We start from the raw sequence: 14,051 nt of genomic DNA, 5'->3' as shown, positions 1-14,051 counted from the left end.
ATTATTATTATTATTATTATTATACAGGATTTATATAGCACCAACAGTTTACACAGCGCTTTACAATAGCTTTACAAAATAAAAGGGAGACAATACAGTTATAATACAATTAAAGTACAAGAGGATTAAGAGGGCCCTGCTCAGAAGAGCTTACAATCTAATAGCCCATTATCCCATCTATCATCCATCCATTCATCTATCCCTTATCGTTCTCCATCCACCTATCTATGTATCAACAATCTATATATCTACCCATTTATTACCCATTCATTTATCATCCATCCATGGACCATCTATCCATCCATCCATTTATCATCATTCTCCATCCACCTTTCTATTCATCCATCTATCTACTGTATGTAGAAACAGTTTATCTACCCACCCATCTATTTGCCTATCTATCATCCACTCATTTATTTATCATCCATTTATCAATCCACCTTCCATCCATCCATCTTTCATCCATCCATGTATCATCCATCCATCCATCTTCCATCCATCCATTCATCTTCCATCCATCCATGTGACATCCATCCATGTATCATCCGTCCATCCATCTTCCATCCATCCATGTGTCATCCATCCATCCATCTTCCATCCATCCATCTTCCATCCATCCATGCCCTTTATGAACGACCAAACCTGTCATGGATTTGGATAGCACTCTGAGATTCAGGGCTATGTGTCCCTCTTACAAACTGAGCATTAGCGCTCTCTATCATTCCTCTGGCCAACATGGCGCCTCTTTATTGGCTGGTGGAATGGCATTCGGTGTGGCAGTGGAGAGGTTGGACGCTCTGGTTGCAGAGTCATGCTTGTTTGGCACAGGTGGGACATACCTGAAGATACACAGAGACCCCGATTTGTAGCTCTGATGTCACTGTGCAGTTTTTAGTTGTATGACAGGCTCACTTTAAAGGGGATACTCCTCCAGCTGCACAAGTCCACAATGTATCCAGTCCTTATAAATATATTTATGTTCAATAAATGAAGATGTTTTAGTAATAATCCATAGGACACAGTTATGAGTTACTGAAGAACAATTATTGACCATAGTGGTGATTATCTTTTGGTTGGGTTGTGTTTTGTAGGTGTTCTGGCCTTGGGCAGAGCCGCCGTCATTCTCAATGACTGTCAGATCATACAGACTTTACACGGAAAGTTACTCTATGATAACCGAGTCACATACATGGTAAGTATCATCCCATGATCGCAGACTAACCCCCATCTGTCCAGACGCTGAGCGGCCCAATGAGATTTTATATTACAGTAATATTTACAGACAAATGTTATAAACTGTTCCATCTATGGAGAGACTCTGACTCCTCATCCATGAGTCGGATGTGCTGGAGGGACAATACCGCAACTCAATCTCTGGGATGAGCTGATATATAATTCAGGGGCTGAGGCCTGATATTTCCCCCAATGGAAAGAGTTACACCCACCGGCCACTTTATTAGGTACACCTTGCTAGTCCCGGGTTGGACCCCCTTTTGCCTTCATTCTTCGTGGCATAGATTCTACAAGGTGTTGGAAACATTCCTCAGAGATTTTGCTCCATAGTGACATGATAGCATCACAGGTTTGTCGGCTGCACATCCATAATGCGAATCTCCCGTTCCACCACATCTGGTGAGTGTGGAGGCTATTGGAGTACAGTGACCTCATTGTCAAGTGATGAGATGATTGGGGCTTTGTGACATGGTGCATTATCCTGCTGGAAGGAGGCATCAGAAGATGTAACTAACAGAATGTTTTCTCCCTGGCAGCGGGAATATTTTCCTATCGACTACAAGCTTTATGTAAAGTATGAAGAGGTTCTCCGATGTCAGAACATCACCACATTGGTATGCTGAGCCTGGATATGTACTGTGCATGCTGCAGAACCTTTATTGTCATTATGTGCAATGCTGACCTTGCTCTGTTCCACTCTGCCCTGCTTTTTTCCACCATGCTTCTCATTGCCCTGCTCTTCTCCATCCCACCTGACTCTTCCCTTCTCAACCCTTCTCCATCCTTCTCTGCTCCTCCCTGCTCTTCTACAATTCACTCTGCTCTACTGTGTTTTGCACTTGCTTTTCTCCACTCTGCTCTGCACTCCTCTTCTCCAACCTGCTCTGCACTCCTCTTCTCCACCCTGCTCTGCACTTGCTCTTCTCCACCCTGTTCTGCACTCCTCTTCTCCACCCTGCTCTGCACTCCTCTTCTCCACCCTGCTCTGCACTCCTCTTCTCCACCCTGCTCTGCACTTGCTCTTCTCCACCCTGCTCTGCACTCCTTTTCTCCACCCTGCTCTGCACTCCTCTTCTCCACCCTGCTCTGCACTCCTCTTCTCTACCCTGCTCTGCACATCTCTTCCCCACCCTGCTCTGCACTCCTTTTCTCCACCCTGCTCTGCACTCCTCTTCTCCACCCTGCTCGGCACTCCTCTTCTCCACCCTACTGTGCACTTGCTCTTCTCCACCCTGCTCTGCACTCCTCTTCTCCACCCTGCTTTGCACTCCTCTTCTCCACCCTGCTCTGCACTCCTCTTCTCCACCCTGGTCTGCACTCCCCTTCTCCACCCTGGTCTGCACTTGCTCTTCTCCACCCTGGTCTGCACTTGCTCTTCTCCACCCTGTTCTGCACTCCTCTTCTCCACCCTGCTCTGCACTCCTCTTCTCCACCCTGCTCTGCACTTGCTCTTCTCCATCCTGCTCTGCAGTCCTCTTCTCCACCCCTCTTCTCCACCCTGCTCTGCAATTCTCTTCTCCACCCTGCTGTGCACTTGCTCTTCTCCACCCTGTTCTGCACTCCTCTTCTCCACCCTGCTCTTCACTCCTCTTCTCCACCCTGCTCTGCACTTGCTCTTCTCCACCCTGGTCTGCACTCCCCTTCTCCACCCTGGTCTGCACTCCTCTTCTCCACCCTGCTCTGCACTCCTCTTCTCCACCCTGCTCTGCACTTGCTCTTCTCCATCCTGCTCTGCACTCCTCTTCTCCACCCTGCTCTGCACTCCTCTTCTCCACCCTGCTCTGCACTCCCCTTCTCCACCCTGGTCTGCACTTGCTCTTCTCCACCCTGTTCTGCACTCCTCTTCTCCACCCTGCTCTGCACTCCTCTTCTCCACCCTGCTCTGCACTCCTCTTCTCCACCCTGCTCTGCACTCCTCTTCTCTACCCTGCTCTGCACTCCTCTTCTCCACCCTGCTCTACACTCCTCTTCTCCACCCTGCTCTGCACTCCTCTTCTCCACCCTGCTCTGCACTCCTCTTCTCCACCCTGCTCTGCACTCCTCTTTTCTACCATGCTTTTCTTTTTTCTGCTCTTGTCCACCCTGCTCTGCACTCCTCTTCTCCACCCTGCTTTTCTTTTCTCTGCTCTTGTCCACCCTGCTCTGCACTCCTCTTCTCTGCCCTGCTCTCCTCTTCTTCACCATGCTCTGCACTCCTCTTCTCCACCCTGCTCTGCACTTGCTCTTCTCCACCCTGCTCTGCACTCCTCTTCTCTACCCTGCTCTGCACTCCTCTTCTCCACCCTGCTCTGCACTCCTCTTCTCTACCCTGCTTTTCTTTTCTCTGCTCTTGTCCACCCTGCTCTGCACTCCTCTTCTCTACCCTGCTCCTCTCCACTCTGCCCTCTTCTACTCTGCGTTCCTCCACCTGCTTTTCTCTGGTCCGCCCTGCTCCATTGTGCTCTTTTCCAATTCTCCCTGCTCTTCTCCAATCTGTTTAAAAAGAAAAAATATTGCACTTATCTAAAGGAAAACCAAGAAAGAGAGCTGCTACACAACAATGTGACAAAGATTATAAAGGTGATAAATATAAAATGTAGTGCTGGTGAATGAGGAGAGACAATAGTATCTCACTTGAGTACGTATGGGGTCACTGAATGTGAAACAGTGATACTATATATACAAAGCAACCAAAAAAATATAAGTAAAGTGAATGAGCTAATGAGTCCACATGTAAAAAGAAAGAAAAATTAATATCCATCAATAAAACATGTGGATTAACGGCGAAGAAAATAAACGTGCAACCACGTAGATCATCATGGGGAAATTTCTTCAGACTAAATGAAAAGCAGATCATGTAGGCATGGGAAATCCCAGAGAGAATCCGCTCAACTTGACTGGAAACTCTGCATAGTTGGAACCTCGAACTTGGCTGTTGGGACCCGGCAGTTCTCGGCAGAAGACCCTGGATGGATGGTGTCCTGGATCGGTAGAACAGACCAGAGCTCACAGGGTGTCCACCCTGTTTCCAACGAGTTGTTGAGATGATTTGGGATGGGAAGGATCCCCGAAGAGGTTGGAAGGCTACAGAAGAATACAGAGAGCTCTCTCCACCATGCTTTCCTTTCAGAGGCCTCTGAAAGGAAAGCATGGTGGAGAGAGCTCTCTGTATTCTTCTAGATCAAAGTTTTTGGAGTGGTTCCATTGGGCCTTCCAACCCCTTCGGGGATCCTTCCCATCCCAAATCATCCCAGCAACTCGTTGGAAACAGGGTGAACACCCTGTGAGCTCTGGTCTGTTGTAGAGCTGCACGATTAATCGCGGAGAGAATCGCGATCTCGATTCTCCCCTCCCGCGATCTCCCCGCGGGATGACCCGCGATTCTTCTGTGTCACCGCCGGTTCCACGTAACCAGCGTGGAACGCAAATGGCGCCGATATCGGAACCAACGTCAGCAGCCTGTGCCGCTGGATGGATGCCTGGGCTTCTCTCACAGTTCTGTACAACTGTAGTGTGTATCCATGCGCCACCCAGTGGTTACCGGCGGTACTGCTTCTGATGTATTATTTTTTCTCACAGTTCTGTACAACTGTGTGTATCCATGCGCCACCCAATGGTTCCTGGCGGTACTGCATCTGATGTATAAAAAAGAGACCAGTGCTATGTCTATAATTTTAAAGACCATATAACTCCTATGAAAAAAGCAGAATCAAAGTTTGATTCAGCTTTTTTCATAGGAGTTATATGGTCTTTAACATTATAGACATATCACTGGTCTGTTTTTTATATTTTCAGATAAATCACAGGTTTATTTATTTATTCGTTCCTGGCATTCAGTTTTTGAGAATCGTGAGAGAATCGTGATTCTCATTTTGACCAGAATCGTGCAGCTCTAGTCTGTTCTACCGATCCAGGAAACCATCCATCCAGAGTCTTCTGCCGAGGACTGCCGGGTCCCAACAGCCAAGTTCGAGGTTCCAACCACGCAGAGTTTCCAGTCAAGTTGAGCCGATTCTCTCTGGGATTTCCAAAGCCTACATGATCTGCTGTCGCTGACAGGTAGATCCACTGGGTCTGGTAAGCGTTCTCCATCTATTTTCATTTAGTCAGAAAGAAATTTCCCCATGATGATCTACGTGGCTGCACGTTTATTTTCTTCACCGTTAATCCACATGCTTTATTGATGGACATTCGTTTTCTTTCTTTTTACATGTGGACAATCTACAAGGAAAGGTTTTGGCTGTAGATACAGTCAGATGGTGTCTGGATTTGTTCTTCTAAGCATTAACTAGAGATTTCTGTTTTCTGCAGATCAATAAAGGGATCACAGTGAAGGAACTGCGCTATCTATGGGGGATCGTCAATGAGAATATCCTGCAGACAATACAGAGGGCACTGCCGCTGCGACACCCGACTCGCCCATACATCACCGAACTGCAGAATATATTTGAAGCCTTGCTGCGTGACACAAACGAGGAGCAGGTAATGTGAATATCTGGCTTCAACCAAAAACTATGGCCCGGATTCACAGAGACTTACGCCGACGTATCTACAGATATGCCGTCGTAAGTCAAAATGAGCGCCGTCGTATCAATGCGCCGATTCTTTAAATGAGTTACGCCTGAATTTTGCCAAGATACAACAGACGTAAGTCTCCTACGCCATCGTATCTTGGGTGCATATTTACGCTGGCCGCTAGGGGCGCTTCCGTTGATTTACGCGTTGAATATGTAAATGCGCAAGATATGCCAATTCACGAATGTACTTGCGCCCGTCGATGTAATCTACGTCGTTTACGTAAGGCGTTTTTCCGGCGTAAAGTTAAACCGCCAAAAAGCTGGTCTAAGTCGTTTAGGGTATGGACGTCGGAACTGCCGTCGGATTTTACGTTGTTTACGTAAGTCGTACGTGAATGGGCGTAAGTTACGTTCACGTCGTACGCATTGAGCCGACGTATCTTAGGGAGTATTTGATTCTGAGCATGCGCGTGCATGCGCCGTTCGTTCGGCCATGCATTCACATGGGGTCGCGCTTCATTATAATACTACACGCCCACTGCCTTGCTACTTTGAATTAGGCGGGCTTACGCCGGCCATTTTACGTTACGCCGGCGCAAGAAAGGGAGCAAGTGATTTGTGAATACAGTACGAGCCTCTCTATGTTACGTCGGCGTAGCGCATATCAGATGTTCTACGCCGCTCTAAAGATACGCCGATCACTCTGAATCTGGCCCTATGTACTTGAAATATAAGAATGGTCAGCTCCGATGGTCTGCTCTAGTAGTTAGCTCTAAGGCTCCATTCACGCCTATGCAGTTTGCTTTTGAGCATTTCTGCAGTGCTTTTTGCTGAGCTTTTTGCGTTTTTCTTACCGCGATTTTACTACGGTTTTGCATTTTATTATTTTTTTGGGGCAAATTTGTTGGGCGGATGAAAAAACACAAATTGTGGCAACATCGCAGGAAAAATGCACTACATACTTTTCTGCGGCTTCTCCATTGAAGTCTAATAAACCAAAAAAGCAAAAAAAGCACAGTTTTGCATTAAAAAAGTCCCAGACCCTTTGCAAAAATGCATCGCTGTGAATGTATTCCATAGGAACCCATGTTAAGAATAATGTCCTGCGTTTCTGCAAAAAACATGAAAAAATGCATTGGTCACCTGTAGTGATCAGTTCTAATTGTCAGCTGAAATGGTCAACTCTAGTGATCTGTTGAAGCCCCCGTTCACATCGGTGCGATTTGACACATGTCACCACACCTGCCCCCACATATGTAACAGTAAAATCACATGTCCCAATGATCATTTGAACACATATGTCCGTGATCACCTGCACACATCTGTACATGATCGTTTGCACACAAATGTCCGTGATTACATGAACCAATTATTATAAACTTACCGGTAATGGATTATTTTTTTAACCAAAAAAGTGCCTGGTATTGATGTGGTTAAAGTAGAACTATTCACAAAACTTTTTTATTTTTTTTTCCTTTTGGATAGAGTAAGGGCAGATTATAACCCCTGTAAATTTTTTATTTTTTTTGTCATCTGTGTCCCATTGCGGAGATATCCCTTCACTTCCTGTCCCATAGCCAAACAGGAAGTGAGAGGAAATCCCTGCAAATAAAGGGAATTCCTTGGGGACCCCCAGATTACCAGAACTAGTGTCTCCATTGGAAGATTTCCCCTCCATTACTTTTCTGGGAACAACCCAAAATTTGGGATTTTCTTTTCCTTTCACATTGAATTATAATGGTAAGCACGGCAAATAGAGAGGGCGAATCTCCTTAACAGGAGAACAAACAGCAATACAAACTGACAAGCATACCTCTCTGCTCTATCCAAAATGAAAAAAAAAAGTTAGTTATACTTTAACCACTTAAGCCCCGGACCATATTGCTGGTCAAAGACCAGAACACTTTTTGCGATTCGGCACTGCGTCACTTTAACTGACAATTGCGCGGTCGTGCGACGTGGGTCCCAAACAAAATTGGCGTCCTTTTTTTCCCCACAAATAGAGATTTATTTTGGTGGTATTTGATCACCTCTGCGGTTTTTAGTTTTTGCGCTATAAACAAAAATAGAGCGATAATTTGGAAAAAAATTAATATTTTTTACTTTTTGCTATAATAAATATCCCCCAAAAATATATAAAAAACAATTTTTTTCCTCAGTTTAGGCCGAAACGTATTCTTCTACTTATTTTTCGTAAAAAAAAATCACAATAAGCATTTATTGATTGGTTTGCGCAAAAGTTATAGCGTTTAAAAAATAGGGGGTATTTTTATGGCATTTTTGTTAATATTTTTTTTTTACTAGTAATGGCGGCGATCAGCGATTTTTATCGGTACTGCGACATTATGGCGGACACTTCGGACAATTGACACATTTTTGGGACCATTGGCATTTTTATAGCGATCAGTGCTATAAAAATGCATTGATTACTATAAAAATGCCACTGGCAGGGAAGGGGTTAACACTAGGGGGCGGGGAAGGGGTTAAGTATGTTCCCTGGGCGTGTTCTAACTGTAGGGGGGGTGGACTGACTAGGGGAAATGACTGATCGCTGTTCATACATTGTATTAACAGACGGTCAGGCATTTCTCCCCCTGACAGGACCGGGAGCTGTGTGTTTACACACACAGCACTGTGATTCAAGGGAGAGTGGGGGACTCCACTTCTGATGGTGGGGTGGTTCTTGACATCTAATGTAAGGGGACAGGATGCGCTGGACATCTAATCTTACAGATACAACCGGCCCTTTTGAGGACAATCATAATGCTGATGCGGCCCACGATGAAATTGAGTTTGACACCGCTGCTTTAATACATTGGATTCAGTGGTGGTTAGCAAGGAGTTAAATCTCATAAGGACCCATTGATGCTCCATGATTAAAGCTGTTCAGTGTTCACCCAATAATCCTTCTATCTCTGATACATGCTGAACTCCCACAATGCAGAAAAAAATGTAACATTCCGGGTGATCCCCATAACAGACAGATGTGTCATATCCCCGATGACCGCCATCGGGTGGAGCCAACCCACCTAGACAGTGCAGAGAGTCCGGGCTGACTAGCCGGATGTGGTGCATGATAGTGCAATCCCAGCAGCTGCTGCGGAAACATTTTGGAACGTTAGATGTCTCAGGACGTTGGGAATTAACCACTTGTCCACCGGCCTATTTTGGCACTTCTCTCCTTCATGTAAAAATCACAATTTTTTTGCTAGAAAATTTATCAGAAAACCCAAACATTTTATATATATATATATATATATATATATATATATATATATATATATATATATATATATAGCAGACACCCTAGGGAATAAAATGGCGGTCATTGCAACTTTTTTTTCTCACACAGTATTTGCGCAATAATTTTTCAAACGCCTTTTTTGGGGGAAAAAACGGTTTCATGAATTATTTAAAAAATAACAAAACAGTAAAGTTAGCCCAATTTTTTTTATAATGTGAAAGATGATGTTACGCCGAGTAAATAGATACCTAACATGTCACGCTTTAAAATTGTGCACACTCATGGAATGGCGCCAAACTTCGGTACTTAAAAATCTCCATAGGTGACGCTTTAACATTTTTTACAGGTTACTATTTTCGAGTTACAGAGGAGGCCTAGTGCTAGATTTGTTGCACACGCTCTAACGCACGCGACGATACCTCACATGTGGGGTTTGAACGGCGTTTACATATGTGGGCGGGACTTGCATGCGTGTTCGCTTCTGCGAGTGAGATAACGGGGCTACAGGGGCGCTTTGAAAAAAAATATATATATTTTATTTTTATTTTACTTAATTTTTTTATTTTTACACTTTTTTTTATTTTTATTTTTTTATCACTTTTAGGTAAACATCCCTTGTAATAGGAATCAGTGTGACAGGTCCTCCTTATGGAGAGATGTGGGGTCAATAAGACCCCACATCTCTCCTCCAGGCTTACAAGCATGAAATCGGTGAAAAATAAATCACCGATCACATGCCGACAGCCTCGATTGCGGCTTTGTTTACTTCCGGGTACCGGGCGTGACGTCATAACGTTGCGCCCGGGCCTCCGACGGTCATAGAGATGACTGGTGACCAGTCATCTCTATGCTTTCCAGGCAGCGCCGACCGATTCGCTCTCATCATCTAATTATATGCAAGCAAATAGGCATTTTTTTTTTTCTTTGCATGTGATTGGGTATTCTTTGCAAAGTGAAGCTTTACCTAATTTATTAAGCTCTGGAGCAACTGCACTTGCAGAGTGCACAGTCTATTTGCCTGTGCAATGGGGGGTTATTTACGAAAGGCAAATCCACTTTGAATGAATGAATGAATGAAAAATTTATATAGCGCGGCACATGCGAACTGAATCGCCTCTGGGCGCTGGTTGTTTGTGTCTCATGCCTTCAGAAAAGCAGGGTTTTGATCTGCCTTCTGAAAGACAGGTGGTTTTGCTCCAACCGAATGCTGGTTGGTAAAGCATTCCAAAGCCTGGGGCCCTGGAAAGCAAACCTTCTTTCTCCTTTGGACTTGTATTTGGTTTTAGGAACCTTGACCAGATTTTGGTCGGTGGATCGCAGAATGCGGTTGCAATTGTGCGGTTTGATCTTGTCGCATAGATATCTAGGAGCCTTCCCTTGGATGCACTTATGTGTCAGGCAGAGTGCTTTGAATGCAATTCTGTCTTTCACTGGCAGCCAGTGAAGGGATCTCAGTGAAGGTGAGATTGATTCCCAAGATTTTTTCCCAGTCACCAGTCTAGCGGCCGTATTCTGTACGACTTGAAGACGAGCGATTTGGTACTTGGGGAGCCCGAGGTAAAGGGCATTTGCATAGTCCAGTCTGGAATTCAAGTGAAAAGTGCACTTGAAAGTGCACTTGGAAGTGCAGTCGCTGTAGCTCCGAGGGGGACATGCAAGGAAAATAAAAAACAGCATTTTAGCTTGCCCATGATTGGATGATAAAATCAGCAGAGCTTCCCCTCATTTCAGATCTACCCCTCAGATTTACAGCGACTGCACTTCCACGTGCACTTTCAGTGCAATTTGTACCGTTTATACTCGAGTATAAGCCGAGTTTTTGAGCTCTTTTTTTAGGGCTGAAAAAAACCCTCTCAGCTTATACTCGAGTCAGTGTACCTTGGGCGTCCATTTTTTAAAACTCGCAGCTTCCCCCTGGTCCCGTCCCGTTCCATGATAGGCGTTTGACACTGTGTTCTTTCATATTTCACAGTTCTTTCATTCTCGGACTCAATTTCCCAGCAGACACTGTGTTCAGTGTTCCGCCTATCATGGACCTTCTCTTGTCCGAAGATGAAAGAACGTCGGTCGGATCTATGCGCCTGATTCATAGAATCAGGTTCCGCATAGATCTCCCTAAGATCCGACAGGTGTAAGTGACTTACACTGTCGGATCTTAGGCTGCAAACTCACGCTGGCCGCTTCCGTTTGTATCCGCGAGGAATATGCAAATGAGGAGTTACACCGATTCAGAAACGACCGCCCGGTGCATTTTTTTTACGTCGTTTGCGTTTGGCTTTTTCCGGCGTATAGTTACCCCTGCTATATGCGGCGTATCCTATGTTAAGTATGGCCGTCGTTCCCGGGTCGAATTTTGAATTTTTTACGTCGTTTGCGTAAGTCGTTCGCGAATACGGATGGACGTAAATTACGTTCACGTCGAAACCAATGACGTCCTAGCGACATGCGCATGCGCAGTTCGTTCGGCGCGGGGACGCGCCTGATTTAAATTTTACCCGCCCCCTAGCCGCGGAATTTGAATTCCGCCGGGGGATTTACGATACGCCGCCGCAACTTTAGAGGCAAGTGCTTTCTGAATAAAGCACTTGCCTCAAAAACTTGCGGCGGCGTAACGTAAATCAGATAGGTTACGCGGATCTAAAGATCCGCTGACCTATCTGAATCTGGCCCACTGTCTGCTGGGAAACTGAGTCCGAGGATGAAAGAATGTCCGTGATAGGCGGAACACTGAACACAGTGTCAACCGCCTATCACGGAACGGGATGGAAGCTGCGAGTTTTAAAAAATGGACGCCTGCAGCGCAGCCTGTCAAAAATGTCAGGTACGCTGCAATGGGCAAAGTGAGGTTGTAATGGGCACAGTGAGGATGGACACAGTGAGGTAATGGGCACAGTGAGGTAATGGGCACAGTGAGGTAATGGGCACAGTGAGGATGGGCACAGTGAGGATATGGGCACAGTGAGTATGGGCACAGTGAGGTAATGGGCACAGTGAGGTTGCAATGGGCACAGTGAAGCATGCAAATGGGCACAGTGAGGCATGCAAATGGGCATTGTTGACCCTCTTTTCCGCTTACAGTAGCTGCTGCATTCTCACCCTGGGCTTATACCCGAGTCAATAAGTTTTCCCATTTTTTTGTGGTAAAATTAGGTGCCTCGGCTTATACTCGGGTCGGCTTATACTCGAGTATATACGGTACTTTGCACTTGTAGTATAAAGTGGATTTTCCTTTTGTAAATAACCCCCCTTGTGTCTGTTCTTGCAGCAGGTGGAGAGCAACCAGGTCCTGGAAATTCTGGAACGGCTGCACCAATCAAAAGATGAGGTGAAAGCGGTGACCCCGAAGGCTCTGCTGGACAACTGCTACAAAGTCCTGTACGCCCTGTACGAGGAGGAATGTGCGCTGTGTAACCCCAGGTCAGATGCGGAGGACACACTTTGCCCTCCTGAAACTCTTCCAGAACTTTTTAGTCATCAAAGAACACCTTGTAAGAGTTAATAGCTGGAGTCTTGTGCTGCTGCAAATCAGGGGAATTCAGGAATGAGTCAAAGCTGAAAAAATGCCGCTTTCCCCCGGCGGAGGATTTTAGCAGGAAAGGCCGTGTGACCACTGACCACAATGTCCCCATTATGTCCCCAGCATGAGGATGGGGCTGCACCACATTGTACAAAGCCAAAGCCACAACTGTTATATGTAACAGGAAGAGATGTATGAATGGACCTCATATGGACTCAATCAGCCCCCCGGGGGGGGCATTTTAATTTATAAGAGGACGCAGGGAAAGCACCTTACTATAATAATATTCTTCATATTTTATATTGTGTCTGATTGTAAAGAAAATGCCAGAGCTTTGTTAAGACTCATATTTGGGACATTGATTTTCTTATGGGTGAACTGGATCGATGGATGAATAGATGATGGATGGATGGAGGATAGACGCCATATAGTATTTATTTTATTACCTGAACACTGTAGTTAAAATCTTAGGGTTCTTATAACTGAAGTAAAAGTTCCCCGAATCTCAATACAAAATCTGATGCTGGTATAGTACCTCATGGTGGACCCCTTTGCTGGTTGTTCCCTGTGCTGAAAGGTTCCTTTGTTGGTTGGTCCTGATTCAGTCGATCCTTGTGCTAGAGTGTTCCTGTGCTGGTGTGATCCTTTACTGGTTGATCCCTATGCTGCTGGGCCCCTGTTCGGGATGCTCCCTGTGCTGGCTGGTTTCTCTTCAGGTGCTCCCTGTACTGGTGGGCCCCAATGCTGGTTGTTCCCTGTGCTGAAAGGTCCCCTTGTTGGTTGGTCCTGATTCAGTCAATCCTTGTGCTAGAGTGTTCCTGTGCTGGTGTGATCCCTTGCTTGTTGATCCCTATGCTGGTTTGCCCCCTGTTCTGGTTGCTCCCTGTGCTGGCTGGTTTCTCTTCAGGTGCTCCCTGTACTGGTGGGCCCCAATGCTGGTTGTTACCTGTGTTGGAAGGTTCATATGCTAGTGTGTTCCTGTGCTAATGAGCCCCTTTGCTGATGGGTTCCTGTGCTGTTAGGTCCCTGTGCTGTTTGATCCCTATGCTGGTAGGCCCTTGCTTGTTGGCACCTGTGTTTGTTAATCCCTGTGCTGAAAGGTCCTTTTGTTGGATGGTCCTGGTTCAGTTGGTCCTTGGCTTCCGGTGGTGGTGTGATCCTTTTCTGGTTGATGCTATGCTGGTTGGTTTCTGTTCAGTTTCTCCCACTGCTGGTTGGTTCCTGTGCTGGTGTGATTCTTTGAGGGTTAATCCCTATGCTGGTGGACAACTGTACTTGTTGATCCCTGTGTTGAATGTTCCCTTTGTTGGTAGGTCCCGGTTCAAATTTCGCTTGTGCTAATTGGTCCCTGTGCTGGCGGATCCTTGTGTGGGAGCAAAGGAACCAACCATACTCTTTGGCATTGTACAGTGCTGTCAGTCATACACAGGGATTGTTGATAGGAGGAGAGAGAAAGGGAATGACCTCATCAGTATTCTGATGCTCCCGTACCATACAGTAAAAGGCCTGGGAAGGTCCATGACCAAGCTGTATTACTTTACCAGCACTGATAAGAAGGGGA

General features: G+C 45.8%; 1 protein-coding gene across 4 annotated transcripts in view; it reads left to right on the top strand.

The window, feature by feature from the left end:
* The window catches only part of IL34 (interleukin 34), a 36,529-nt gene that overhangs the window by 19,503 nt on the left and 2,975 nt on the right, over window positions 1-14,051 (top strand). Inside the window, exons 3-6 of one of the 4 annotated variants that reach the window (XM_040329315.1) lie at window positions 1,092-1,192; window positions 1,770-1,847; window positions 5,524-5,694; window positions 12,239-12,461. In XM_040329315.1, coding sequence (XP_040185249.1) covers window positions 1,092-1,192; window positions 1,770-1,847; window positions 5,524-5,694; window positions 12,239-12,461 — 573 coding nt within the window. Of the gene's footprint in view, window positions 1-1,091; window positions 1,193-1,769; window positions 1,848-5,523; window positions 5,695-12,238; window positions 13,007-14,051 lie in introns of those variants that run through there. The other 3 variants (XM_040329316.1, XM_040329314.1, XM_040329317.1) reach the window with 3 other exon arrangements.

The sequence above is a fragment of the Rana temporaria genome, chromosome 11 (genome assembly GCF_905171775.1).
Source record: "Rana temporaria chromosome 11, aRanTem1.1, whole genome shotgun sequence".
Classification (NCBI taxonomy): domain Eukaryota; kingdom Metazoa; phylum Chordata; class Amphibia; order Anura; family Ranidae; genus Rana; species Rana temporaria.
This window is presented reverse-complemented; position numbering and strand designations above follow the sequence as displayed.